General features: G+C 37.1%; 1 protein-coding gene across 20 annotated transcripts in view; it reads left to right on the top strand.

The window, feature by feature from the left end:
- ENAH (ENAH actin regulator) overlaps window positions 1-19,616 on the top strand; it is a 156,874-nt gene extending 137,258 nt beyond the window's left edge. For 12 of the 20 annotated variants that reach the window (XM_082426189.1, XM_082426188.1, XM_082426175.1 and 9 more), the window contains 9 exons: window positions 200-504; window positions 1,442-1,587; window positions 1,745-1,802; window positions 3,084-3,132; window positions 7,111-7,177; window positions 9,893-9,955; window positions 13,107-13,185; window positions 15,982-16,039; window positions 16,607-19,616. In XM_082426189.1, the coding sequence (XP_082282315.1) occupies window positions 200-504; window positions 1,442-1,587; window positions 1,745-1,802; window positions 3,084-3,132; window positions 7,111-7,177; window positions 9,893-9,955; window positions 13,107-13,185; window positions 15,982-16,039; window positions 16,607-16,644 (863 nt within the window). In that variant the 3' untranslated portion in view covers window positions 16,645-19,616. The remainder of the gene's footprint in view (window positions 1-199; window positions 505-1,441; window positions 1,588-1,744; window positions 1,803-3,083; window positions 3,133-7,110; window positions 7,178-9,892; window positions 9,956-13,106; window positions 13,186-15,981; window positions 16,040-16,606) is intronic. The other 8 variants (XM_082426186.1, XM_082426185.1, XM_082426194.1 and 5 more) reach the window with 1 other exon arrangement.
- The last annotated feature ends 8,205 nt before the right edge of the window (window positions 19,617-27,821 follow it).

The raw sequence follows: 27,821 nt of genomic DNA, 5'->3' as shown, positions 1-27,821 counted from the left end.
GTAGTTATACACTTTGGCCTTAATTTTTAGTATTTTTTTAATACTGATTTGGATGTTAAATATTATGATAAATTGAACTCATTAATTTGTATTAAATGTTCAAGTCAAGTTAATTTAGCATGTCATTCTACATGCTTTTCCTCCTAAGATAGTGTCACTTAGCTCTGTTGTTGATGGTCTTAACATTTCTTTCTCTCAGGCATTGTCTTGGGACCACCTGCACCTCCACCCCCTCCTCCACTCCCACCAGGTCCTGCCCAGGCATCAGCCGTACTTCCTCCTCCCCCAGGACCCCCTCCACCCCCTCCACTTCCGTCCTCAGGGCCCCCGCCTCCGCCTCCTCCACCACCTCTTCCTAATCAAGTACCCCCTCCTCCCCCGCCACCTCCTGCTCCTCCCCTCCCTGCATCTGGATTTTTTTCGGGATCCATGTCTGAAGACAATCGCCCTTTAACTGGACTTGCAGCTGCAATTGCTGGAGCAAAACTTAGAAAAGTGTCACGGGTAAATGCATTTCCTAATTAATTGTATTTTTTATGTTATGTCTTATTCTGTCTCAGTATCTAAAACATTGAATTTATTGTATTCTGATTTTATGAACCCTATGTTACTAACTTCATTGACTAAAAAACATGTGAAATAACTAAAACTTAAAGTTGCAAGAATAATAGAGTTTCTGTAGCATTCACCACTTAACATTTTACCATATTTGCTTTATTATTCTTTGTGTATGTTTCCTTCTGCGTAAACAGACACACACACACTCTCTCTTTTTGTCTGAATTGAGAATAAATCAGAGACATCTTGCCCCTATTTCCCTAAATACTTAAATATGTATTTTGTAAGAACAAGGACATTCACCTACATGACCACAGCATGATTATCAAAATCAGGAAATTCAAGCGATACAATACTATAATCTACAAATCTATTCAAGTTTCATCTGTTGTCCAATAATGTCTTTTATGGCAATTTTTTTTCTACTCCAAGATCACCTGTTATATTTTGTTGTAATGTCTCTTTACTTTTAATCTGTAACATTTCCTCAATCTCCTTGTTCATGATATTGACAATTTTGAGGACAACAATATAATTATTTTGTAGATATCCTTCAGTTTGGTTTATCTGATATTTCCCTAAGATTTGATTTGAGTTATGCATTTTGGGGGGCAGGTTTTACTACCAACGTAATATGTCCTTTTCAATGTATTACACAAGGGGACATGTGATAGCATTTTATCCCATTATTGGTGATGTTAGCTTTGATAAAACTTAACTGATATATAAAATTACTCCATTGGTCCTTAAAGTTTAAAAAATAATATCTAGGTGTTTTTATTGAAATTAATGCTGATATATCCTTCTGTTTTGAATGTAATATATTAATAAACATAGGATTGTCCCACATAGGAGTTTATTATATATGTATATTCTCATTAAGATGGAGGATGCCTCTTTCCCAAGCGGAGGGAATACCATTGGTGTGAATTCGGCCTCATCTAAAACAGACACGGGTCGTGGAAATGGACCCCTTCCATTAGGGGGCAGTGGTTTAATGGAAGAAATGAGTGCCCTGCTGGCCAGGAGGTGAGTGAGAAATTATATGGATGTGTCCAGAATTGAGAGGATTTTGTTACTTTTATTCTAAGTATAATTTAACTAGATGCAGTTCTTCCCTTTTGGCATAGTTTTACACTAAGTTACCTGATGTTTTTTTAAAAAAATTGATTTACCTTCTTTCTAGGAGAAGAATTGCTGAAAAGGGATCAACAATAGAAACAGAACAAAAAGAGGACAAAAATGTAAGTTAATAAAAATAGTCTACTACATGGAGACTTCTCTGGCGGTCTAGTGGTTAAGACTTTGTGCTTCTACTGCAGGGCCGCGGGTTCGATCCCTGGTTGGGGAACTAGGATCCCACATGCCACGTGGTGCAGGCAAAAAATAAATAAGTAAAAATAAAAATAGTCTACTACACCTGAAAATGTGAAATTCAAGTATAGCTTATTCAGGAAATTGTGTCAAAGATTAGTTTGAACTTAATTAATTTCAGCCAACAATTGTTTCTTTTTAACTCTTCAGATACTAAAAATGGCATTATTTATAAATTTTTAATGGCATTCTTACTTAGTAAAATGGGTTGAATGTGTGGAGTTGGGGGAAAAGCACTGAAATGCTCACCTTTAGAGTTTAATTCTGTACCCAAGCCTACCATTGAAGGAGTGAATGACCCTTTACTAGGTTTTTTAAATCTCTTAGAGTCGCAGTTTCCTTGCATTTATAAATTTATTTATTTATTTTATTATTTATTTTTGGCTGCGTTGGGTCTTCGTTGCTGTGCGCGGGCTTTCTCTAGTTGCGGCGAGCGGGGGCTACTCTTCGTTGCGGTGCGCGGGCTTTTCATTGCAGTGGCTTCTCTTGTTGCGGAGCACGGGCTCTAGGCGCGCAGGCTTCAGTAGTTGCGGCTCGCGGGCTCTAGAGCGCAGGCTCAGTAGTTGTGGTGCACGGGCTTAGTTGCTCCGCGGCATGTGGGATCTTCCCCGGCCAGGGCTCGGATCTCTGTCCCCTGCATTGGCAGGCGGATTCTTAACCATTACATCACCAGGGAAGTCCAGTTTCCTTGCATTTAAAATGAAGGAATTAGAGTAAATCACGGTTTTCAAATGTTTCCCCTAGGAGCCCTGTGGTTATTAGCTGTGCCCCCCTCTCTAGTTCAGGAGGGCAGACTCTTCGTTATTTGTTTTATATATTAGCGTTTAACAGTATAATTGTTTTCCCTGCTGCATTTGGCCTTCTTTGATGCCATTCAGATCTCTCTCTCATATCGGGCTTAGTCACGTTGGCGAGCACAGCTCTCAGTGCGGACGCGTGGGGGAAGGAGCCGTGGGGAGCGGCAGGGGTGGGCGCAGGGGTGGGCGCAGGGCTGGAGGTGCTCGGATAAGAAGAAGGTCTAAACTAGTGTAGAAGGGAGAAAAGATTGGTGAAGGGAAAAGTGGGAAATGGCAGAAAGTATGAAACACCAAACGTCTACAACAGGTTTCTAGAAGATGTGGTATTATTAATATGTATTTCTGTCTATTTAGGAAGATTCAGAGCCTGTAAGTTCTAAGGCCTCTTCAACAAGTACACCTGGTAAGTTCGAGATGTATTTTAATCTTTATGAACTTTCTGTAAATATCAACACTCCTCAATTAAAAATTCCCCATTTCCCCATGTTTGGATAAAGTGACTGCTTAGTTACTAAAACGTTCAAGTTCTTTGTTCACACTTGAGAGCACTGACTTTTACCTCTACCTTTTGTGACCCCAGAAGCAGCTGTTAATTTCTTTCCGATACTGGGAGATCTATTAAAATCCAAAGTTTTTTTCTGATGACTCTTTCTCTGAAAATCATGATTTTTGCACATTCTATGTATATTATTGTTAATGACTTGAAGTTATTCACTTAAACAAGGAAAAATATGTTATCCATATGAAAGGGAAATATTTTTAGTCATTGATTCTTAAAGGTAAGGATTATGTGAGCATGTAGCTAGCATTGAAGTCTATCTCAAAACATTCTCCCATTGAATCGTCATTTTAGCCATTCATTTGCATAATATTGATAATCAAGGAACTAAAGCTTCTAATTAAACAAGGATTTAGTGTATAGCACAGGGAACTATATTGTAATAATCTGTAATGGAAAGGAGTATATCTGTGTGTGTATAGCCGAGTCACTTTGCTGTACACCTGAAACTAACACAATATTATAAATCAACTATATACTTCAATTAAAAAAATAATAGAAAAAAATCTCCTTAAAACTTTTGGGAAATGTTCTTGAATTCAGTAAAATTTCTGACATTGAGAAGTCTTGGGCATAGAATATATTACTTAGAATATTAACAAAATACATTTCACTGGAGGTACTTACTGATGACTATATCCGTATTTAGAATACGAGATTGTTACATTGTACATGTCATTTCTTCATATTTGACTAAAGGCTAAGCACTAGACTGTCTGTTCATCTCCTTACCTAATTTGGCATGAAGTGACATAAGTAAATTTGATGAGTTTGATGAATTAATATCTAGAATGAGCCATAAGAATCCATTATAGGGAATTGTCTATAACCACTCATTCTCATTATTGAATAGTGACTCTTCAGCGGTCTGATTGCTGTATTATAATTAATATTGTGACTGTGAATAAGTTTTCCTCTGAATAGGACTCAAATCGGTTTATGTTATCTTCATTAAAAATTCTCTGGTTTGTGACTTATTTTACCTTTATCTTCTATAAGCCAAAATCAAAATACATGCTGTTATTAAAACCATAGATGTTTTAGAATTCAACTATAACTTGGGGTCACAGAAACTTCTAGAATTTGAAAAGAGCTATGAACCCTCTCCCAGGGAGGGAAGAATCATATTTTTATACAAAATTGGTCACCATTGCAAAATATTCGTGAATTCCCTGAAGGTTATCTATGGACTCCAGTTAAGAACTCCTTATCTAATATATATCCCCTTATTTAAAATATGGAAAACTGAAGCATGGATTTTGCATGTGTTTTTGTGTGTGTGTTTGCACATGTGTGCCATGTTTATAAAATTAAGGATTCATTCAGAAGGTCTGGAGGCTTCTTTTTTTTCACTTGTTTCAGTCAAAAAAAATTTTTTTTCCCCTAATGGCCACGTGTCAGACACTTGACAGGCCAAAGAGAAGTGAAAGATAAAGTCACCCTAAGCACAAGAAATCCATGGTTCAGCTGGGATGATGAGATACACACAAGTGAAAAGTTCATCTTTTACGACCACATGTTGAATATTAAGTAATGTGTCAAAGAGGGAGGAGATTGTATAGTTTGGAGTCACCTGGGTCGTCTTTGTAGGAAAAAAATGACATTTTACCCTGCCTTAAAGAGTATTTACCTTAGCTGAAAGTAGAGGAAGGGGTGCTGTTTCAGGAAGTGGGTACGGCATGGGCAGAGATGGGGAGTTGGAGCTGGAAGAGACTAGGAAATATCAGGTAGACTTGCCTGACTAGGATGGAGGGTTCCTTTTGAGGAGTATTGGGGGAGAAAGTTTGGAAAAGCAAGTTAGAAGTAAAATGTTAATAGATGAGATGTGAAATGGGTTATGTGCTATATGAGTCCCTGGAAGATGCTTTAAAATAGCATGTGAGTTTGTAGAGTTTTAGGTAGCAAATTAATTTCAAATTGATCAACATTTATCCCTTTTAAAATCCAGTTAGGCAAGTTCCACAAAGGCACTGTGAAGAATTAGAGGGGGAAAAAAAACTCACCCAAATTTTGGCCCTTCCTGTACATCTAAAATGGCTTAGAGAAAAACGTAGCAGAAATAACCTTTGTGATTTGCCAACCCTTTAAAACCGTGGAAAGCAAATCAATCTAATATGACCTGAATAACTCAGAGATGATTTTTTTTAGGTTTCTTTCATTCAAGATGAATAACAGAATTCTGTCTAAATAAAGAAACATGAATGAAAAAAAAAAAAAAAAGAAGTAAAATGTTGAAAGCTTTTTATGAAAAGATCAGGAGTTTAGACTTCATCCTGCAAAGCATTGAGTTGACAATCAACTGAAACTGTTCTAGGAACATTAAAATTGCAGTTGTGAGCAGAGTGACGTAGAAATCAGGGAGGACCAAGATAGGGAAACTGGTGCCAGTAAGGATTTGGTGTGTTTCCAAAGACCCGGTGAAGGCAACCCAGCCTCTGTCCTTCCTCCTGAAACCGACCTGGAGCCCCCCTCAGAGAGAACACGGCCTCACTATCTGCAGAGCCAAACTGAACTGCTCTTCCTCAAAACCAGATGCGCTCTCTGAAGATTAAAAGATAGTTCTGGTTTGGCTGATTGAGAAAGGACGTCAGCCAACTGTTAAATGGTAGCAACTGCTACATCTTATCATGTTGGAATTATTTCTTCATCTCTTTGCCTGCCTCTTCTTTAGTGACAGTGTCCTAATGGCTATTCTCTGCCTGTCCAGTTGTCCTTCAGGATTTCCCTCTTTTCCCCTCCTCTGGCAGATGTCTCTTGGATGTGTTTCTGGTTCTGTCTGTCGTGGACCTCCTCATCTGATTATCTGATGTCCCCTGGCTCACTCTGTGGTGGTCAGTGAGAGAGCGTGTTAGCTGTTAGAATACAGATGAAGGAGTAACCAGTGATTGAGTGACAGGGAGTAAAGCAAGATGAATGATGACTTTGTTTCACACCTAGGTGACTGAATGCAACAGAAATCCAGAACAAAAGCAGTGTTTCAGAGTTTGAGTTGAGAGTTTAAGTTTAGTTTCACATATGTGCAGTTTGAAAAGAGGACAGGCTACCTCTCAGCAAGAATGTGCATAGGCCAGTTGAGGGGCTACATTGGAACTCAGACCAGTTTTTTTAGCTAAAACTCTGCACAACTTGTATGTAGACTTGATTCTCATGCGGCCCAGATTCATCCTTCCATGACAAGCTTCCACTCCAGATTTCGCCCGGTCATCCAGTGAGGCCAGTGATGGCATCAGCGAGGCAGCCCAGATTAGAAAAACAGTTCAAAGCACAATCAACTAAAAGCTCAGAGGGAACTTTATTTAACTGGAGTTGTCTGCTAAGTCCCAAGAACTGGATTGGTTGTTTGACAATCAAGGAAGTACAATACAGTCGGATGATTCTGAAATATATTTTGAGTTTGAATTTTTTCGCAAGAGGACTGTTTGAATTTAGATTAAATATTGAAGTACATGAACACATTAAAGATTCTTTTTATTCGTTTTACCATTGGCACTAAAAATAGTTTAGAAGAGTATAGTTAATACTGTCCCATTCTAATAAATTTAAACTATCCTTATTAATTTAAAATAGTTTTCACAATTCCATTCTAATTAATTAAAATTGTCGTACCCTTAATCTTATTGTCCTATCTTTATTAGAGAAACTTCTTACCATCTGGTGTTTAAAATCATTGTATTTTAGATTTAACAATCTAAGTTCTTCCTAGGGAAACTTGTCACACTTATTAATTTCTTCTCATTTTGGGGTCTGAAATGGTACAAATTAGAATGCTAACTCTGGGAGCATATAGGATATTTAATAACTTACGTTCTTTTATTTTTAAAGAACCGACAAGAAAACCTTGGGAAAGAGCAAGTACTATGAATGGCAGCAAGTCACCTGTTATTTCCAGGTATCAATTTTTTTCCTAAGTTTTATTTTAGAATTGTACCTGAAAAGAAATCTGCATTTTTATTGTAGAAAAAATTCGAATGGTAGATCTGAAATTGTACAAAGGAGCAAATAAAACATCTGTAATCCTACTGCTATTGGACAACCACTAAGCCCCACAGTATTTTTATTAGTAATTGTCTAAATTCTACCCTATGCTTATTATTGTCACCCAGGTTGTCTGAAATTTTAAGATAGCTTTATTCCTTCCAATTTTTTTATTTTGAAAAAATTCAGAACTGCAGAAAAGTTGAAAGAATAGTATAGCAAACGTCCGTGTACCCGTCACTTAGATTCACCAGTTATTAACATTTTGCTAGCATTGGCTTGAACTCGTATCTACACATCCACACTTTCTTCTCTCTGAATAGGTGGAAGGCAGTTTGCAAATATGTGCTGCTTCAGCCTGAATACTTTAGCATTTTTATTAAGAAACTGGACATTCTCCTGTATAACCTCAATACCATTATCCCTGTCAATAAACAACACTGAACTTTTGAAAGAAACTTATGTTTTAAACTGAAAAGCAGCTGGAGAGAAAAAGCTACAATGTTTAAGAGAGAGTAAAATAAAACCTAAAATTTTGAATTTATAAAGTAGAAAGATTTATTTTTCAGTTGAAACTTCTGATTATAATCGAGTTAGAAAAGATAATGCTCAGAAACAAGACTGGTTAATTCATGTTTCTACAAGTGGCTTTGTATGCATGATCAAGCAAATTCAGTATTTCTTAGCCAGGCATACTTTACTGTCATAGCTAACTTTATATCATAGGTCTTTAAACATAGATGAAACTTTTTCTTGGTTTATGAGACAATTTAAAGGACTCATATTTTTTCCAGAGAAAGGTATGTATCTAGAGACTAAAAGGTTTTTTCGCCTTTTCTTTCTGAGCTATTTGCCTTATTTTTGCCTCATAAAAAGCAAACTTGAGTCTAATTATAGAAACCTAATAAAGAAAAATGCAAGAATAGATCTTATATTGTCACAAGTCTGTTGTGTGTTAGCTTCAATCTAAGTTTGGATTTGTTTTTTGTGTGGCTCTTTCTGTTGGTGGGAAGATTTGGTGATGACATAGTTATTTAAGCTCCGCAAAGAAACTGGGCCTTTTTGAATGTATAGAAGCTTTCAGTTTCAAGAAACTGGGCCTTTTTTGAATGTATAGAAGCTTTCAGTTTCTAAGTGACTGAAAGATGAATATATTTGATTTTAGGAAAAAATGGCAGAATTGCTTTTGGTGAACATGTTTTTTCAGTAGAGTAGAAAAATTGCACATTTATGTTCTCGGGTACCTAATTGATGTGGCCTTCTAATGCATCTCTAGTAGTTGTTACAGATTTTCTTCAGTAGCACATTACAAAGCCTCATTTATCAAGTGCATATCAGAACAGAACTGTGACGTGCCATTTGTCCTTTGTCACTACTTTCATCCCTTCCTCATTGATAGGGATTCTGTAGTGAGCTTGTCTAAAGCTAAACTTAAATTCATGGCAAAAGTCTTATCTTAGAAAGGACATGGAAAAGCTTCTCCAGGTGGAATGTATGTGTTCCTTGATGTGGGTGGGTTCATCTAATGAAGGAAAGAATTTTATTTCAGAGATTTTTCAGACTTCTGGAGGAAGTTTAAATAAGTGCTCTAAGCATCACCACTTAAAAAATATTTTGTCAAATATGGGTTCTTATATCTAGTAGTGTATTGTAATGATGTTCTAGCTCTGGTAGATAGTTTTCCTCTCTCTTCCCAAAATAGACGTTCCGATTATTTCCTGGGCACTCATATCCCTTTTGATAGATTTGATCCAACCACTGATATGTATGTCTTAAAATCTCCCTGCAAGCAGTTTTAAACCATAAAAGATTTTTAAAATACGTTTAAAAGACGAATAACTGTATTGCTTTTCTTCCTAAATTATTTACCCCGTTCCTTCTGAAAGCAAGTATATTGGCCATTTTTTGTTTTTATTTAAGCACACTTTATTCTTGAACAGTACTGAAAGTACCCATTTCTCTTCTGAATATCCATGTCAAAATTATGTTAGTGATAAGATGGAGTAATATCCTATAATATAAATGAGATATTGCATTATGCTATTATTTATTAAATGAAGATGTCAGAATAAAAGCAAGAGTGTTGTAGTTAAAAATGCTCTAAATCATGACTGGAACATAACATTGGAAAGTTTGTGAATTCTTCTTGCGGTTTTTATTAAGAGCTTACAGATCTTGTATTCAAGATGGAAAAAAAGTTCTTTATGTGCCTCCTGAGAAGAGTTAATTATGTATACTTCAAGCTATAGTGATTTTTATTGTGTTTTTTATTTGAGCCCTTAGTTTTATTTATCTTCACTCTAATGGAAATGTCTTTGGTTGTGTCTGATACTTGTTGAATCTTTGTATAGGTAGATTTTACTATGTCTGCAGTCTATAAAAGTAGCCATTGCTTAATGATTTTTAAAAATTCTCTATAATTGTCAAGTAAACAGTGTCCTCATATAACTAGACTCAGTCTCCAAATAATTTTTTTTTAATTGGAAAAAACAATTATTTTAAAGTTAATGGACTCCTTTAGTTCTTCTTCTGTTTGCTATAACTAAAAACCTATAAAACAGTAACATAATGAGAATTAATTTTTAAAGTTCTATTGTATACCCCTTTAAATGGTTTTTCCCCTTCATAGACGGGATTCTCCAAGGAAAAATCAGATTGTTTTTGACAGCAGGTCCTATGATTCATTACACAGGTATCATCCTGATGTGACTTTGTGATTTGAGACTTTGAAATAATATGTTCAGGATAGGGCTGAGCTTTTTCTACATGGATTGGTAATCACCACAAGGGAGAGATGTAGGAAGATCGAGTCTTTCATATTTAGCTGTATTTAGAACACTTTTTAAAAAAATTCTGAGTGATTTTAATGAGAAAAATTAATAAATTAATAGTATTCATTTCCCCGCCATCAGTTTATATTTGGATTATGATAAATATAAATGATAAACATATCAGAAATACTAGCGTGGGAATCTAAGGCCTCATATATCTAGAGTATTTGTAGCTTTTGCATTTTATTTTAAAGGCCGTTTTCTTTATGATTATAAGTCAAGGCTTTAAAAAGTTGAATAGAAGATCCTGTACTGTTTGTCACTGGAACACAGGATAGTATTATAGCCACAATTGTGAATAATTTATTATTTGAGGAAAATCTCTATTTCCTACATACTTCGCAGTATATTGAGTATCTTTAACAACCTAACATCTAACATCCTTGAGATTATTTCTTTTCTAGGATGAGTATTATTATACCATTTTTTTAATTAAGAAAACTTAGGATATGAGCCATGTATTTCTTTCTTAATTAAAAAATTTGACAATTTCTTAAAATCCTCAAGTGCTTAAGCCATATTTAGAATTAATTTGGCAGAATAGAGACTTAAACAGTTGTAGTACAGTTATTTTATAGGCAGGTATCTAGAGGCAACACTCTCATTATAAAGTAATAAAAACCTCTGAGAATCCCCCTTTTTTGTTATCAATTATGGTAAAAACCCTTATGTTAGAAATAACTGAGACATACCCATGTTATTATATGCATCTATTTTTGAAAATACACATCAAGTCTACTGGGAGCATGAATTAAATAGTATATGGAGGGGGTGTCTATGGCAGTGAGTAAGGAGTTCTGTAATCAGACTCTGTGTGGCCAAATTGTTATTAGCTACAGTTCTTTTCATGCCGTAGATGATTAAAATATTTGGTAAGTTCATTTTGTCAGCGAGTTAAATCTGCATAAAGTGTTTATAATACAGTAGTGAAACAGTTTCTCCTGCTTTTTTTGAGATGGTTTAATTGTTTTGACCAAAAGACTTATTTAGAAAATTTGCTAGCACATAGAAAAGTAGCATTTAACAACGAGATTTTCTGTTGTAAATCTTCTCAGTTACCTTGCTGCTTTCATACGTAGTGCCCCCTGGGATAATGTTGATAAGCCTTTTTTGAGAAGTGGTGATTACGTCTTTCCTTCAGTATGAAAAGTTCCCCCCTTTAGTTAATTATCACGGTGGTGGTGGTGGTGGTGGTGGAGGTGGAGGTGGATTGCATGTTAGCATGAGTTAAAGTTTTTAAAAATTGCATGTTTCCACAATTTTCTATTATTTAACAATAATTTTTTGCATTGTTTATTAAATATGGATATATTCATAACATACTGCCTGGTTAAGTAGCAGACCGTAGTTATTCACATGAATTTCAGGGATAAGTCTGTAACGTCTTACAAAAAAACCTGACGGAAAAACTCGAACAAACTCTTTGGCCAACTCAGGATAAGTTTAGGAGAAAACAGTTAGCTAGTTTGTACCAGTTAAATGTGAAATGTAAAAGAAAAGCAGAATAAATAATAATTTACTTCTGGAGAGCAGGAATGGACACTATGGGTAAATGAAATGCACAGTATGTCAACCTTTATGAATATTGACTGTATAGACCAGACTCTCCAGAGCACTGTGACTTGCACACTGTGGATCTCAGTACGTCTGAATTGACTGTGGAATTAAGTAGCCTCAGCAAAGTGAAATAGGTGTATTGTCTCAAGAGGGAAGGAAGTATGTCACGTAAATCTTCTTATCCAACCCAGGGCCTAGCTCAGTGCCTCTTGAATGAGGTTTTCTGAAAGTTATTATTTTTCTTGTTCATATAAACATAGCAGCAGGTATGTAATAAAATTGCTTGACTTCCTTCACAACAATCTTTCAAGTTGTCATATATTTGATATTAAAGCAGATTAACTCAATATTTCATCTTCACAAACAGTGCCTACGGGTTTGAAGTATAAATATGCCTTATAACAATTATAAGTTTGAAAAAGTTATTATACCTATTGAATCTTGGTTCAAATTACTCTGCAAAGTTGGAAATATATGACCTGACTAATGGTTTTCATTTGCATTGATTTGTGACCCTTAAAGAGTAGCCACTTAGTATATACTAAACCTGAAAATAAAGGACCATCCAATTAAAATTCTAGATTTTCCGCTTAGTATTTTCTCTCATTGCCAGAATTGGAGAGGGAGCCATGACTGACTGACTTGATAAAAATATACCTAATACTTAAGACTTATTTCTTCATGTAAAATTTTTAACAGAAGCTAAACTTTTGAAAGTGCAATAGTAATTGACCATCTGCTTCTGTGTGGCATTCCCCTCCCTTTTCCTTTTAAAAAAATAAAATAAGTTTATGGAAGTAGATGACAATTCAGATGACATCTTCATAAAAACTTCATCAGGAAATAGCCACATAGCCAATTGGATATGAATATACTTTTAATTTAATAATCATTTTTCAAATATCCTTATTTGTTTTGATGCTTAAAACGGAATAAAACACATACAAAGAAATCATACTCATTAAATATTTTTTCTCCCTGCATAGAATTTGTAAATTGATATATATAGAGTGAAATATTCAAGTCTTTATAATTTCCTGTTCATTGGTTTGCCAGATAGTTAGTAGATAATGTACAGTTTCAAAAGGAGAAAACATGATTGTTTTACTTGGGCTGCGATGTTGCAGCTGGCCTCCCGTCTGTCCTGATCACCATGCCACATGTTACCCAGCTACCCTCCTCGTGCCCAAAGAGTGTTTTCCTCTACTGGAGAAGTCTCGTCTTCTTATCACCTTTTTCTGATTTCTTTACAAATAACTGATAATACTGAGAAAAGTGAGAAATACTTTCATATGTTCTTATCAGTTCTGCAACTATTAGGACAATTAACTTTTTAACTCTTGTTTTAAGAAATGTACTTCAATCTGGTGTTGGGTTGGTAAGTTTGCAATTACTAATGAACTCATTAAATATCCTAAGCGTTATTTACCTGTCCTGAAAATTTCATTTGTACAGACCAAAATCTGCACCCTCGTCACAGCCCAGTGCCAACGGAGTCCAGACGGAGGGACTGGATTATGACAGGCTGAAGCAGGTGGGCGACCAGTGGCAGCTTCCCTTTATTTGTACTTGTTCTTTTTTAAAAATATCCCATGTGCATATATTTGACAGGTTGCGAATGTGTTTGAAAAGAGTATAGAGTAGATATTTTTTACACAAGTTAAACAGTGGCATTCGTACTATGTTATTTTTTTCAAATCCTCATGTTTTGGTTCATAAGTTTGCATAAAGTGCCAGCAGTGGCGGAGGGTAGGGGCAGTGGTTTAATGGTATATTATAAACTTTAAATGTAAGTGAATCATGTACAATTGCTTAAAAAAAAAAGGGCTTGCACTTTTCACTTATCATTAGCCAAAATGGACCCACCAAGTCTGGTTTTGGCAAGAATGTGAGGAAAATGGGCACTCTCACCTCACATACTTCTGCTTTCTAGGAAGCAGTTTGGGAAAACAAACCAAAAGCCTTAAAAATACATGATTTACCTTTGAACCTGGCAATTTCACTTTGAAGAATTTATGCTAAGAAAATATGATAGAAGTATGTAACTATACAGTGTGGAGGAGGGCTCTGCAGCTATTAAGGAACCATAACTGAGAATACTGAACAGTGAATTGTGAACACTTGCCCACATTAGGTGAAACAGACAGGTAACCAACAGTATGAACAGTTATGTCAATTTTATAAAAAGGAAGAAGATATTGTTCGTATTTTGGATACATATGCATTATATTTAATACCTATATACACAGAAAAAAAATGGAAGGAGTAATAGGTGATTTTGGAACCTTGAACTATCTTATTTCTAGAAGAGGTAAATAATTTTTTTTAAATGGTGGTGTTTAAAAGATTTGAAATGGAAAGCAGGACATCTTAGTAAAACAACTATCAGCTTTGCAGACCTGAGTACAGATGTGCCTGTAGTGAAAAATTTAATCTTTGTCTTCTTACCCTGCACTTCAGGGTAGCCTCTGAAAATCACAGTTGTACAGATCACTGTAACAGGCATTTATTGACTGTCTGGCGGACTTCAGTGCTAAGCATTTGCTAGGTTATTAGCATGACATTGTCTCCTAATCCTCATAGTAGTCAGATAACATAGTGTTTGTACTCAAGTTGTGCACATCTGAGGTTCAGAGAAGTTAAATTTACTCAGTCCCATAGTCAGGATCAGAACCCAGTCTTTCTTCCGAGTCCGCTTTCCCCATTCTATCACTCATTTTTTAAAATGCCAACAAAGTTTGAGTGGGGCTTAAAAAGGGACCAATAATGTTGCAATAATGAGTTAAAAGTAAAAGTTAAATAGGAATTAAAGAGGCAAATACTTACAATTTCAGATCAACCTAATTTTTATCTGCAGAGCTGTTTGAACAGTTCAGTTGAGTTACGTAATTTGAAAAGCATGTGGTCATTGATAATCAAGCCCTTGTTTCCTGTGTGTTAAACATGGCTTTCTTTTCTTGAAAAACATTTTAAAATGGAGCACTTGCACACATTTAAAATATGGTAAGTTCTTGGCAATCTGAAGCAGGGGACTAGAAGAGAGGATAGATTTGATTTTAGGACTGATTTTAAGTTAATTTGAAAAAGGATATCTGTTAGTCCATATAATAACTTCTGTGCCTCAGTTTCCTCAGTGGAAAATGGAGGAATTAAACTAATTGATAGTTTTCAACCTTATTTTAAGCGTGAAAAGCTTTTTTAAAAAATGAACCTTAAACCCAGAGCAATTTAATTTTACCTGAGGTGTGTGCAGTATTAAAGAAAGTCAAATAATTTGAAATTAACCCTTCCAAAGGATAGCTATTTTTCACCCGTTAAAATTGTGTCACCTTATTAGCCCTTTTAGCTTTCATATTACATAGTCTTCATTTTTTAACTAGGGGGTATCTATTATTTCAAATTGAACTTTATAAATAGAGATTTTGCAAAATATGTAAAGATGGATTGGTTTTCATAGAGGAAGGAGGGTCCAGAACATCACTATTAACTAGAAATATAACATGGGCCACATAGTACTTTAAATTTCTGGTAGCCACATTAAATACAGAGAAACAGGTGGTATTCACTTTAACATATTTTATTTAACCTAATATAGCCAAAATAATATTTCAATATATAATCAGTATTTTAAAATTACTAATGAGTCATTGTACATTACTTTCTTCATACTAAATCTTTGAAGTCTGGTGTCTGTTTTACATTTACAATGCATCTCGCTTCAGACTAGCCACATTTCAAGTGCTCAGTAGCTATATGTGGCTGGTCCCTGCCTTCTTGGACTGTGCGCGTCCAGCGGGGTCCGATTCTCTTCCTTCCCCACCTATTAGGGCAGCCCCTGAGGGCCCTCCAGGGGAATCCTAGATTCCTTGAAATTTAGTTTGGCAGCTCTGGTGATTCCTAAGGAGTCCCCATACTTCAGACCAGATGACAGATTTGCCAAGCGCTGATTGTCCAGTTCGCATGTCTTCTTCCTTGAAACTTCTTTATGTATTACCTCTTAGACAGCTCCCAGAAGACTAGATTAAAAGCAGAGCCATTACGTTTTCTAGAAATTATCTGAATCATACCTTTCACTGGATGACCAAGTAATTATTTTAGTTTTAGAAAACATTCTGTTTCATATTTTGCTAAGCTAGAATAAGCAAAGATTGGGAAGCAAAGACTATTAAAACAAAATTTACCAAGGTTAATCTTCTAAGACATAAATTGTGACTCTGGAAACAAAAAAACATACATAATATTTCATACATTCTTAAAATTTTATGTGAGCAAGAATCTTTTTAACAGTTTTGTTTTCTGTATTTCTGATGTTTTTCTCTTAATATTTTAGGACATTTTAGATGAAATGAGAAAAGAATTAACTAAGCTAAAAGAAGAGCTCATTGATGGTGAGTGTCTAAACAAATTTGCTACCCTTATAGAGTAATGTTCAAGAATAGCCATTTTAAAGAAAATGCAAATAAAGAAATACCCAGTTTATTACTTGAGGGCATAAAACAATTACTTTTCCATATTATCCTGCCCTTTACTTGGTTTAGGATGTCAGGGAGGAGCTCTGTCTCCTTCATATAATGGAAATTATTTGTGAAAATAGGGGTAAGCAAGATTCCTAAGTTTCCGGTGTTGAGTAGTATTAGATGGAAAACTAGGTGAACAAGTCTTTCTCTAGGTTACTTCTATTCATCCATCCCATCCCACTGACCTCTTGTTTTAAGCACCAAAAATCGGTCTTTTCATTTTGTGTACAAAATGGAGAGAATACATAAATATATAGAAATTAGTGTGGTCTTCGTAAAAATAAGAAAAAGATTTCTGCAATGAAAGACGCAAGATCAGTGTGCCTTCTTATTACTGTAAGTTTGAATACAATCGTTAAGATTTCTTAAGAATGAATCACGCATTTATTTTACCTTATCATTATATTTACTTTTAATATTTTTCCTTTTCCTACCCAGCAATCAGGCAGGAACTGAGCAAGTCAAATACTGCATAGAGAATCAAACTAAGGAGAGATAGGACTTTAATCTGGAGGAAGGAAAAGAAAAAACTACAAAGAACAACTGTGTTAACAACAAAACCCTTACTTACATCTTGTGAGCTGTAAGAAGAAAATGGAGACAAACAGTCGGAAGGAGGGAAAAACCAACATACTTTGAAAGCCTTCAGACATTACTACTCTGGCGATAAGCTGTTTCGCTCACAGTTTTCTGCTTTTCTCTGACCTTTACAACGGGATGGAGGAGAGTCGTATAGGAGTTCCTGTATCAGTTATGCAGAAAATACTGAATCCGTCAGGCAAGATCACCGTGCATTGAAATACTTTCATGTCAAGAGAAAATCGCACGTTTTCCACAATCCATTGCTAAAATAAAGAGGAGAAAGGCTTGAGAATTTTTTTTCAGAGAAAGGTGATGAGGAATTTAGCAAGTTATGCTATTGTATTGTAAATGTTTCTCTCAGGTTTGTCTTCCTATCATATTTGATATTCCATGAATAATTGAGTTCAGCCCTATGTAGGTTAAGATCATAAAATGTGGAACAAATGAAATTGTATGTGCTTTCAAAGGGTGATATTTATAAGAAAGTGTCCTAAAAATGATTTGTTCGGAGTGAGGAATTTTAGAATGATAGGAAGTCTCTCGAGTTTAGCCTTCATGCAATTTTGTAGATTCAAACATAAAATTTGTCCAGAATTTAAAGATTTAGATGCCTTCCTAAATTGTTACAATGCTTTACCAAATCTGTGACTCCTACATAACACAAACCAGTGGTCAAATGTAAAACAGTATATTGTAGATTCACTGTAGGTTTTCAACCTTTTTTAGATTTATGCACGTGGACATTTTTATAATGTAATTACAACCACCACAAAATTAGCTTTTTAAATTGCAGACAGTAATGCATGTCAAACTAATATGTAGTGGCCTTTTCAAGGCCTAGTCCCAGGGAAAACATTTTGTAGAGTATAGGGGAGTGGGAGGAAGGGAAGGAATAATTTTTTATTTAAAGTTAATTTCTGCACTATCTTCGTTCTCAGTTATCTGCATGAATAATAATGAGGAATATTTTGTGACTTTAATTGGTAAATATGTTAACAGCACCAAGTACTTAATCTTTTACATCATGTCTTCAGCTATTTGTATTTTAACTTGAGTAAGTTCAGTGGTCTGAAACATGATTCTGAGCTTCACATGAATTACATCTTAGTGTGGAACTCAAAAGTTCCATCCCTGAATTGGGCAGTTGTTATTACCTAGGCGCCCTGCAGTTATACAGGTATTCAGGTACACATTCCTGACTACAAAGCTGCTTTTGAACCTTGTTATGTTGAAATACTAGAAAAGTAACAATGATGGCAGCAATTAAGGTCACAGAAATCATTAGATAAAGGGAAAACAACGAGGGGGGGTCCTGCATAATTTTCTTTTAATAAATAAAGTGAGACTTAGGTGGTGGGAAGAAGGAACTAGATACTCTACTTACCACCGTGTGTGTGCGTGCGTGCGTGTTTGTGTGGGCACTCACGTGTGTGTATGTTATCCACTCCCTTTTCTTTGAAACTTCTAAGATTAAAATAGGGGAGAAATCCTGTACGTTGCAATGATAGAATTTTTTGAAATTTTAGGAAATCACAATTCTCCAGGCTCTCCATCTTGATTCATGCTTGAGTTGTTATGTGCCATATTTGCTTTGAAACCTTTGATTATCAGTAGTTTTACTAAAATTTTGAAGACATAATCCACTTTCATCTGCTTTCTAGATTTCTTAATCTAAGTTCATAAGACAGAACTTGTTGATAGCATAGTTTTCTAAGCGCTGCAAGTTTGCAGCCATTACCACTTCAAAGAGGTTTGAATGAGGGAATTTTTTTCCCTTGTTAAAATAGTTCCTGTTTCTGTAGAAACTTCATTTTTAGATCTGTGATGGATGAGCTATCATAATTCAAGTATACGGTTCTTTTTTTTCTATCAACTCTTCATTGTCACCCAATAGTGAAGACATTAAAGATGCAGCAAGCTTATGAAGTACTACTTTCTAAAAGAAATAGGAGGCATTTTCATCTTTATTGTTGTACTTTTGGTTGTGCAAACACTTTGATGATACAAATGTTTATGTCCCCCATAAATCTGGTCAGAAATCACTTTTGATTTTGTTGATTAAGTTAAACAGTCTATAGTAGGATAGAGTACTGGGTACAAGTGGTCCAAAGTAAGGTAAAAGACTCCGGTAAAAATGCTAGATCTTAAAAAAGAAACTGGTTTATGCACTAAACGTTTTGTGCCTTGGTCTAATATTAACATGATGTCTGTGTAAAATGACAAAAAGAACAAGTGTTGAATCACGTTTTATTTCCTGTCGTTCTGCATTATCCCAGATTGCTAAATGTGTTCTTTCCAAGAAGTTTGATTGAATTACTGTATACATTTGCTGTCCTATGTGACAGTTTTGTCATTGTTAGAGATTTCAGTAATTAAAATGGGAAACAGAAGCTTAGGTTATTTTCCTTATCAAAACTATGTTCCTTGGAGCCACAATATTATGATGGTTTTCATGCTCTTGTACATTGGATGTCTTAAGCTGAGTGCAGTTTAGGGGATCCTTTCTAATTACAGGAAGGTACTTCTTTCCTTCAACACTGTGATCTGACCTGTGACAAATCTGTACTATACACTATGTAAATGGCTAACAAGTCAATTGCAAACCAACTGAATGTACAAATCTTAGTGCTGGTGCTGAAATCTCTTCAGAATAGTCATCATGATCTCAAAGTTTGTTTCAAAATTTGCAAGCATCAAGTGTCAATCAAAACTGAAGATGAAACACTAATGAATGTTGAATTCTCATGCTTTAGGTGTACTTCCTTATTAGAGTTTTTGGTTCTCTGCTATTTTTACCGTACTGTTTCATTTAAATTTCCTACATGCTAACTTCGTTTGTGCGATTGAAATAAAATTGCAGTATATACGTGTTGCTTGTTTGTGACACTTAGATAATCTTCTGACATAATCTGTTCTAAAATAAGTTGGATTGAATGTAAAAAACACTCTTTAAAGTCCATGACTTCACTACTTAAAGTTTACATACCAACACTATTCTTTAAAGATTTCATAAGTCATAAATACTAAGTAAGTAATGTATACAAAGGGAATATGTGATCATGTATCTATCTACTTTTTGCTTGAAATAGCTGTTGGGTGTTCCCTGTGTGTTCTTATTTTCTCTCGGCCCAGCTTGGTACAGTGTCTTACAGTCAAGAGAGTGATAAATGTTTAAGTTTACTCCATTTTGTTCTACAGCGTAGATACGTTAAACTCATTTATGCAGTTAAAATTTTCCTTTATATAGTTTGCAGTGTAAAGGATATTGTAAGGGCCTTGCCAAGTACCGAGTTTTAAATACAGTGAAATCTGTATCTATAGTGTTTGTTTATACAGTAGTGTTTGTTTATATAGTGTTTGTTTATATGTAGTTCTTGAAACCCACATATAAGCAGCAGTACGTTTTATCTGACTCTTACGAAGTACTGATTTTGAGCTCGCTTTAAAATTCTAATGTCTTCATTAGAAATACAACAGTCTTTGTCTTCTTTCTCCTACCGGACCCCAACTTTTCCCTCCCTCATCCTCTCCGCTTCTCGTGGACCCCATGTTCCTGCCACTCACTGACGTTTGCAGTCATTACCCAGTCCACAGGTGTAAACATATTAACTGATTTTTTTCTCTCTATCCCATCTCGGGTTCTTGCTTCCCTTCGTGTATAAATCAGAATGTTTGTCTACAAACTAAGAGTCACTTCCCATTCAAAAATGAATGAAGTAACAGGTGGTAACCTTTAAAATTTGCCTAGATACAACTTTGTCTCCTAAATTTGTATATACTTCCAGTGCCCTTGTGCAGAATTGGCCTTTTAAGTTCTAAGTAGTGTTATCCTTTGAAGCACAGTTTACAAAGGTATGCTACAGGATCTCCGTGATTCCTTTCTGTAGCCATCCTAACTTTATATATAACCCTCTTACCCTTTCAATTCTATCGATTAAGCATAAGAATGACATCATCATATAAAGCATACTGTGTGAAGGAACTCTCTAGGAGCTCTTAATTCCTTTATGAAACTATTGCATAATGTGCTTTCCTGAAGACATTTACTCCAGCATTCACATTAAAACTCCACACGTGTTCCTGGTAGTACCGTTTTTGTTTTTAATAGATGAATTCGTATGTGTACATCTCCTCAAAGCTCTAAGGGATGAGAAAGGGATCCTGAGAGTATAATGAAATTAGTGATGCTAATACCTCTGACTTTTCACTGAGAAGCCATTTCATATTTAGACTTAGATGTTTCTGAAGTATGCATAAGGAATCTTTGTCAATCTGGGTGAATAGAATTGTCCCAGGTATCTTTGGCTACAAAAAGACACAGTGGAGAACATTTATTTTTAAGAGTAGTTTTCTCTCAAAATAAGCACATTTGCCTAAGAAGCTAAAGTTGGTAACCCCTCAAGAAAGGGCTGTTGAGCCAAGTACTGTTGAGAGTCTAGAATGCAGATTTTCTCTGTTCCAAACTTCCAGATAGGCTGTGGATTATGTTTGTTTCCTTTATGTTGTCTCTAGATGATTTTTGAGGCTCAGTAGGTTTTTTAATTTTTTTATTATTTTTTAAAGATTGATTGATTGATTGCTATGTTGGGTCTTCGTTTCTGTGCGAAGGCTTTCTCTAGTTGCGGCGAGCAGGGGCCACTCTTCATCGCGGTGCGCAGGCCTCTCACTATTGTGGCCTCTCTTGTTGCGGAGCACAGGCTCCAGACGCACAGGCTCAGCAGTTGTGGCTCACGGGCCTAGTTGCTCCGCGGCATGTGGGATCTTCCCAGACCAGGGCTCGAACCCGTGTCCCCTGCATTGGCAGGCAGATTCTCAACCACTGCGCCACCAGGGAAGCCCAAGGCTCAGTAGGTTTGTATATCTGTTCATAATACTTTAAAAGTGAAACCTTCAAATTTTCAAAAAGTCTAAAATTGATTAGAAAAGAAAAAATATTACTAGAGTAAATTTAGGAGGGTTAGGAATATGCGGCGTCAACTTAAATGGAGGTCTAGGATATCTCCCTTGTTGATACCAATGGTCAATTCACAGAGAAGCAAATTGAATCAGTAAGGAGATAACAATTGAAAGCTCCTAATGTTATGAACTATGTAAATTTATCTCTTTCTAAAGAGTTTTTGTTTTTTTTAAAGTAACAGTCCCTGTGAGAGGGTAAATAAATGATTGTCATAATGACTTAGGATGTTGAAAGAATTACTGCCACATTTATTGGTTAGTTTTGTTAAATCTGATGAAACCAATATATCTGAAGGTCAAGAAAGGAAAAAAAGGACTTTTCAGTTATTATAGATTCATCTGTTGTACATGAACTCTCTAAGCTGAAATGTTAGTATCAATTAAGGCATGTAGTAGGCTTCAAATACTTGCTGATTAATTTAACATGAAGAATAAATAAAGCTGAATCCTCAATTTTAAGTGTTTGAGCCAAAAGGTCACAGTCACTGAGATGCACCCCACTTCTGTGAAGCATGTTTTATACTTGGAGAAGTTGAGCGGAGAGCAGAGCCCCTGGAAGCTTCTGGTATAGGGCTGTGGGATTCCTCGGTAGAGGGAAGAAATCAGGGCCTCAGGGAGGCAGCTGAGGGTAGGGAGGACATGTGCATCATCTAAAGAGTGTTCTTTTCCATCACTTTTTCATACAACTCTAACTGAAAACTCAAATACGACCTTTTCTCAACTGTTCTGAGAGAAGACAGCTTTCATTTTAATAAAACTTATTAGAAAAGCTTATATATTTCATTAGAGGACTAAGTTTGCATTTATTCCGTAAGTGTAAAACTCTGTATACAAATCACAGCCTCAGAGTTTATCATGTTTAAATTTGATTTAACTTTTTTCCTCTTTGGCTCCAAGAATGATTTATTTAGCAATAGATAACAATTTTTTAAATATATAAAAAAGAAATTGCTAATGTAGGTAGTGAATAACGTTATATGGGTGCATTTGGTTTTTAGTTAATGGTTGTTCTTCCAAGAAGACTTAGAATATATTAAAAAGCATGCAGTTAGTTGGTCCTTTGGATTACACAGGAAATGGCATTTAGAAAATTTACATTGAAGAAATGTATATTGATAGGTGTTTACATTGAAGGATATTTAATTCTCCGTCAGGTCCCAAAGTTTCCATTCAAATCTATAGAAAATGAGAAAATAGGTTCTTGGCTTACACTTAAAATACAAGCTGTTTTCATCATACAAAAGAAACTGCCACAGAAGGCTTTTAAGATTATGGTGCATTCATGCCCTTAGTCAACGTCCATGGAACCTTAGCCTGAGTCCCTTTTTTAAAGATTAAAGGCATTTTTAGAGCCGTTTTTCAATTTGCTTCATTTAAATTTTAGGTGAGAAATACCGATTTGAAATTTTTATTGTCGTGAACCACGTTGAACTCAGGTGTAAACTCGGTTTGTTCTGCCTGCCGTGGCATTGGGTGTTTTAAATCTTTCGGAGTTTCCCTAGATGCTCGTATCCTCAAGTCCGAGGTTTGTCCGTTCTTGGTGGTGGACTGACTTAGCGCTGTCACCCAGGCCCCATGTGTCCTCGGATGCTGCCAGGCTGCCTGGCGGTGGTGGTTGGGCAAGTGGAAGCTGGGTGTGATGAACTTACATGTAGACCCAAGTTAGTTCTGTGCCTTGAAGGGTTGGTGGTAGGCCCTGACTTTGTCACTAAAATGTCCGAAGGGAGAAATCATTTCCCCCTGAGAAAAGTATTGGGAGGATTTAGATACTCAGAAGAGAGGCGTATTAAAATCTGGCTTCATTTTCTTTTCTGCCTACTTATTACCAAGGGGAATGGGGGTTTCAGGCCTGAGCCAAGGAGTTTACAGTTTGGTTTCCTTACCATAGACACTTCATCATTATAGGTTTCAGTTGCTGAAATTGAATTCTAGGGGGTAGTATTTGGTCCTCACATAAAATAGCCTTGTTTCTGAAAGTAAACATCGTTAAAAGATTCTTACTTTAACCCACTTCTTTGCCCCTTTCTTAGGCTGGACACTTTGTGTTCCTCCCGCTTCCCCGTCTCACTCCTCCCTTTGTATGTGGGAAGGGGACCGGTCATTGGCCTGGGCTCCAGCCGGCTTGACCAGCTGTCGGGCTGCAGGGCTAGTCCACGTGGTCTCCAGGCCGTGTCTCTGAGGTTGCCCCTCCATTAACACTTAGCTCTGTGTCTCATCATCCAGTGTGTACTCTACAGCCACTGGTTTGCTTTATTTCTTCCTTTTTGATCCAAGAGAAGGAGAAAAGGGCCTGAGTTTTGCTCTCTGATCCTAAGTGCCGCTTTTAATTGTTTCAAAATCTTAGACCCTATTCACTGGAAAACATGCATCCTGGTGTGAACAGTAAGGTAAAATCGATGAAATGATGATTTTGCAGTCGTGCCGCATGCAGTGTCAGTGCTATGTTAACTGCTGCCCCAGGGCCCTCTGCTCGCTCGTGAGATTGCACGGATCGGGTTACAGGTGTCTGCGTTCTCCCGGCCACGGCCTCAGCCTGGAAGCACAGGCATCCATCCATTCCCACAGACCAAGAGTGATACCGTGTGGGATCATGTGAGACGTGAAACCGTGCTCCGGTTATGATTAGATCAGTGACAAAGCCCTTTGGACTCTTTTTCTGGCCCAGTAGCTTTTTTTTAAGTAAACCCTCTGCAGAGCTGGATGGAGTGAAGCAGCCCTTCTTTGTTTCTTGGGGAGGAATGCACTTCAGCAGCTCTCATATCCCCTGAGCCTGCTGTACCGTGGTTCCTTCTATCACTGTCATCCATGGGAGGAATACTGCCCTCCCCTCTCTGCCCTTCTTCTTATATACGAGTGTACAAGCTGTCATTCCTTCCCAGGTCCTTGTTGTTAATCCAAAAGACTAACGGCAGTTTCTTGGCCAACGAGGTGACTCTTCCGCACCATTTGGGTGAATGTTGTTCTTAGTCTTTGCTTGATCTTAAGGAGAAGATAATTGGCACAAAGTCAGAGGTTGAATGGGAAGGTTTGGGATTAGAAAAGATGAGTCCTGTTTTGCAGATGTTCTTTTACTTCTGTTCTTGGTGGGCATGTGTGTGTTTTGGAATTCACTTTTTTTTAGCAGTAAGACACGCTTTTCATAATGTGTGTTTTTTCCTTTTGGGGGAAAATGAAGTGTTTCTAACAAAAGTGAATGAGCTAGAAAGAAGATTCTATCTTGAGACATCTGTAGTTGGTGCAAAATATTCAGAACTCAATTACAGTATTTACACATTTTCATAGACATTCTTTTTTTGGTTTGCTTGATAAGACTGAACGAGGAAGCATCCCTGCAGTCTGTAGTTATAGCAGCATTGCAAGTCTGGTCTGCAGCTGGGGTAGAGAGAGTGGGTGAGTTAGGGCTAGTCCCATCTGTGCTTGAGCGGAGTGGGACTTCAGGCAGAGGTCGATCCAGGTAAGTTCCAGTTCAGAGCTTTTCTGTTGCCTTGCCTGTGGGAGGAGTTTTCAAAACCTTTTACTTGACCTGAACGAAAATCAGTTCCATTGTGCTTTCTGCTGACCTCTGGGGAGTTGGGATGACCATATGAGTGAATGACAGGAAGGCTCTTTTGGTGCTTTTTATCTTACTTTTGAGAAGTGGGAGAGTCAGGGATGAACCTTTCCGGTTGGAGAGCAACATACACCGTTTCCATTATGAGATTTAGAATGTTAAATACATTCTCCTTTTCAGACCTACCTAGTTGATAGGCCAACAGCATCCTGTAGAAGAGCCCAGTTGGTAAAATGTAAAGGTGAATTTCTTGTGGTCCAAATGGGTTAGTCCCCCATGTTATCCTGCTTTGCTACATAATTTTAAAACTAGAAATGTGCATTTATGTCCTTAAAGATTATGCAGAGCGATTTTCTTTGCTAAGGATGTGAGTACATGCAGCCCATGAATCTAGGGCTTTATAATCTGGGAGTGAGCCTCTTAAGGCAGTATGGACTGAAATAACACTTTAAAAGTTAAGGTTGACTTAAACATATCCAAGGCCATATTTGAATTGGAATTAGAAATTATTTAATGTGTATACAGAACCTCGTGTATCTTATCTCATGGAATTTCTGAGTTACTGGCCTTGCTGAATTTCAGGAGTAAAAGAAACTGGTAGCAACTTGTTTTCAAGCAACAAATTGTAAATTGCTGCTTGACTCAAAAATCATTTGTAAGTCCAAATAAAGGGGGATCTTATTGTCAGGCAACATTACCTTCCAAGTTTGGAGCCTACCTTTAAGAAAGGGAAGTGGAGGAGAGGGTGAGACATGAAACCAAAATGGTTGGCAGCGTAGGTGGGATTAGACAGCACCAGGGTTTTGCACCAAAGTTTCAAATATGAATAAATAAAAAGGAGGACCACTTGCAAGACAACTTAGGAAGGACTTGCCAGAAAGTAGCAGCTCCTGCTGCACAACAGTGCCTTCAAAATGATTCTCTGTGTGAATTGCATGCAATTTCATGTAACCATAAAGTGTAACCTGTATGTGCATGACGTGTCTAGAATGTGTAAAGTTAAGTTCAGCAGAAAAGGGGCGTAGCCCTGTCACTGATGGGTTAGCGAGCCTGCTGAAGTCCTTGGACTTGACATGACCTCTTAGGTCTGCAGCATCAGAGCCCTGTGTTTGCATTAAGCAATCATATTGAAATCGGATCCATTTCTTCCTTTGTACTTTCTTTCCTACTTTGCAGCTTTGCTGGTTTTAACTGTTTCACTCTTCTGCTTCTTGGTATCCTTTCTTGTTTTGAAATAAAAAGATGAAATACTTAAGTCAAAGAAGACTTATTTTTATTTTACCAGTGCTCTTAATTTATCAAAAATATATGATGTGAAAAAGAGTGTTCCGCTTTCTTGGTTGTGATTCTGACCTCAAAATATGCTCAATTCTAAAAGCTTGAAGAGCTTTTTCTGGGCCGCCTTCTGCATTTCAACCTGTCACTAAGGAGGGTGTCAAGCAATCTGCTTTCATCCCTGAATGCTGCTTTTCACTTCTGTCTAGTGGTGTCCACAGAAAACAGTGCCGTCCTCACTGGAGCCACCTGAGGCCGCTGCCCAGACTCAACGAGCAGCCTAACGGACGAATGAATGGCTGCCTCTGGGCTACCAAATACCCTGTGCTTTTCAGTAGCAACTGTGTTGTGTCTGTAACCCAGGAGTAGTGCTACCACAAAATCACTGCATGCGGAGGCTGGGAGTGCTTTGGAGTTCTAGAGAATGGAGGGCACCTGAGACTGCACGTTCTTGTCTTGTGACCATCCCATTCTCACTGGATTTCCTAGAGGCCGGTTACCTTTCAGCCAAGAATATCTGCGAGCCTGTGGTTTGTAAGGAGCTTGCTGGTACATTCATGTAGACTATGTGACCATTTAATGGCCTCACTTTGACTTGTGCATTTTTTTCCCCATACTCTGAAGTCAGGAAAGCGGAAAGAAGGCTCTTCATAGCCTGAACTAGAGCAACTTGAGTGGTTTCCTTTTTCATTAGCCTCATTTCTAGCTGAATTTCTTTTCCTCTCCTCCCCTTTTCAAATATCTGAGAAGCCCCCGAGGTTCACGGGAAAGGAGTTGGGGAGGGTACACTGCGATGTCCGGCTTCCCTCGCTCCTGGAGACTGATGGTTTTCATCCCAGGCTCAATCCTATTATCTATAGTGAAGAGGTTATCCTCTAAGAGACTCTATGATAAAAAGATTTGCCAGGCTCCTCAGATCCAAGTGAGATGTTCTCTTGGAGCTTATTATCATGAGGCGTGATATCCTAAAATGCTGCATTAGCAATTATATGCCAGCAAGAAGTGCAGAGGGGAAGGCAGCCCCTGGCAGGGTGGTCCAAGCATTGGGGTTTGGTGCTTCTGTTCTCTCAGCTGGAAAGTTAAGTGTGTGGGTTTTCCGACATCATTCCAGCTCAAGCTTTGTGGGTTTTATACCCGGCTGCAGGCAGCTGAGGGTCCCCACAACAGATGGGCCAGTCTGACAGACACATTCAGTATCACAGAACTGGAGACTGCCCCCATGACTTTGCCGGCAGTGGCAGACCGGTGGAGGTCCTGTAGGTCAAGTTCACTGCTCCTCCATGGACCAGG

The sequence above is a fragment of the Balaenoptera physalus genome (genome assembly GCF_965194825.1).
Source record: "Balaenoptera physalus genome assembly, chromosome: 1".
In the NCBI taxonomy this organism is placed as follows: domain Eukaryota; kingdom Metazoa; phylum Chordata; class Mammalia; order Artiodactyla; family Balaenopteridae; genus Balaenoptera; species Balaenoptera physalus.
Note: the sequence above shows the minus strand (reverse complement) of the source record. Positions and strands in the feature narration are given on the sequence as shown.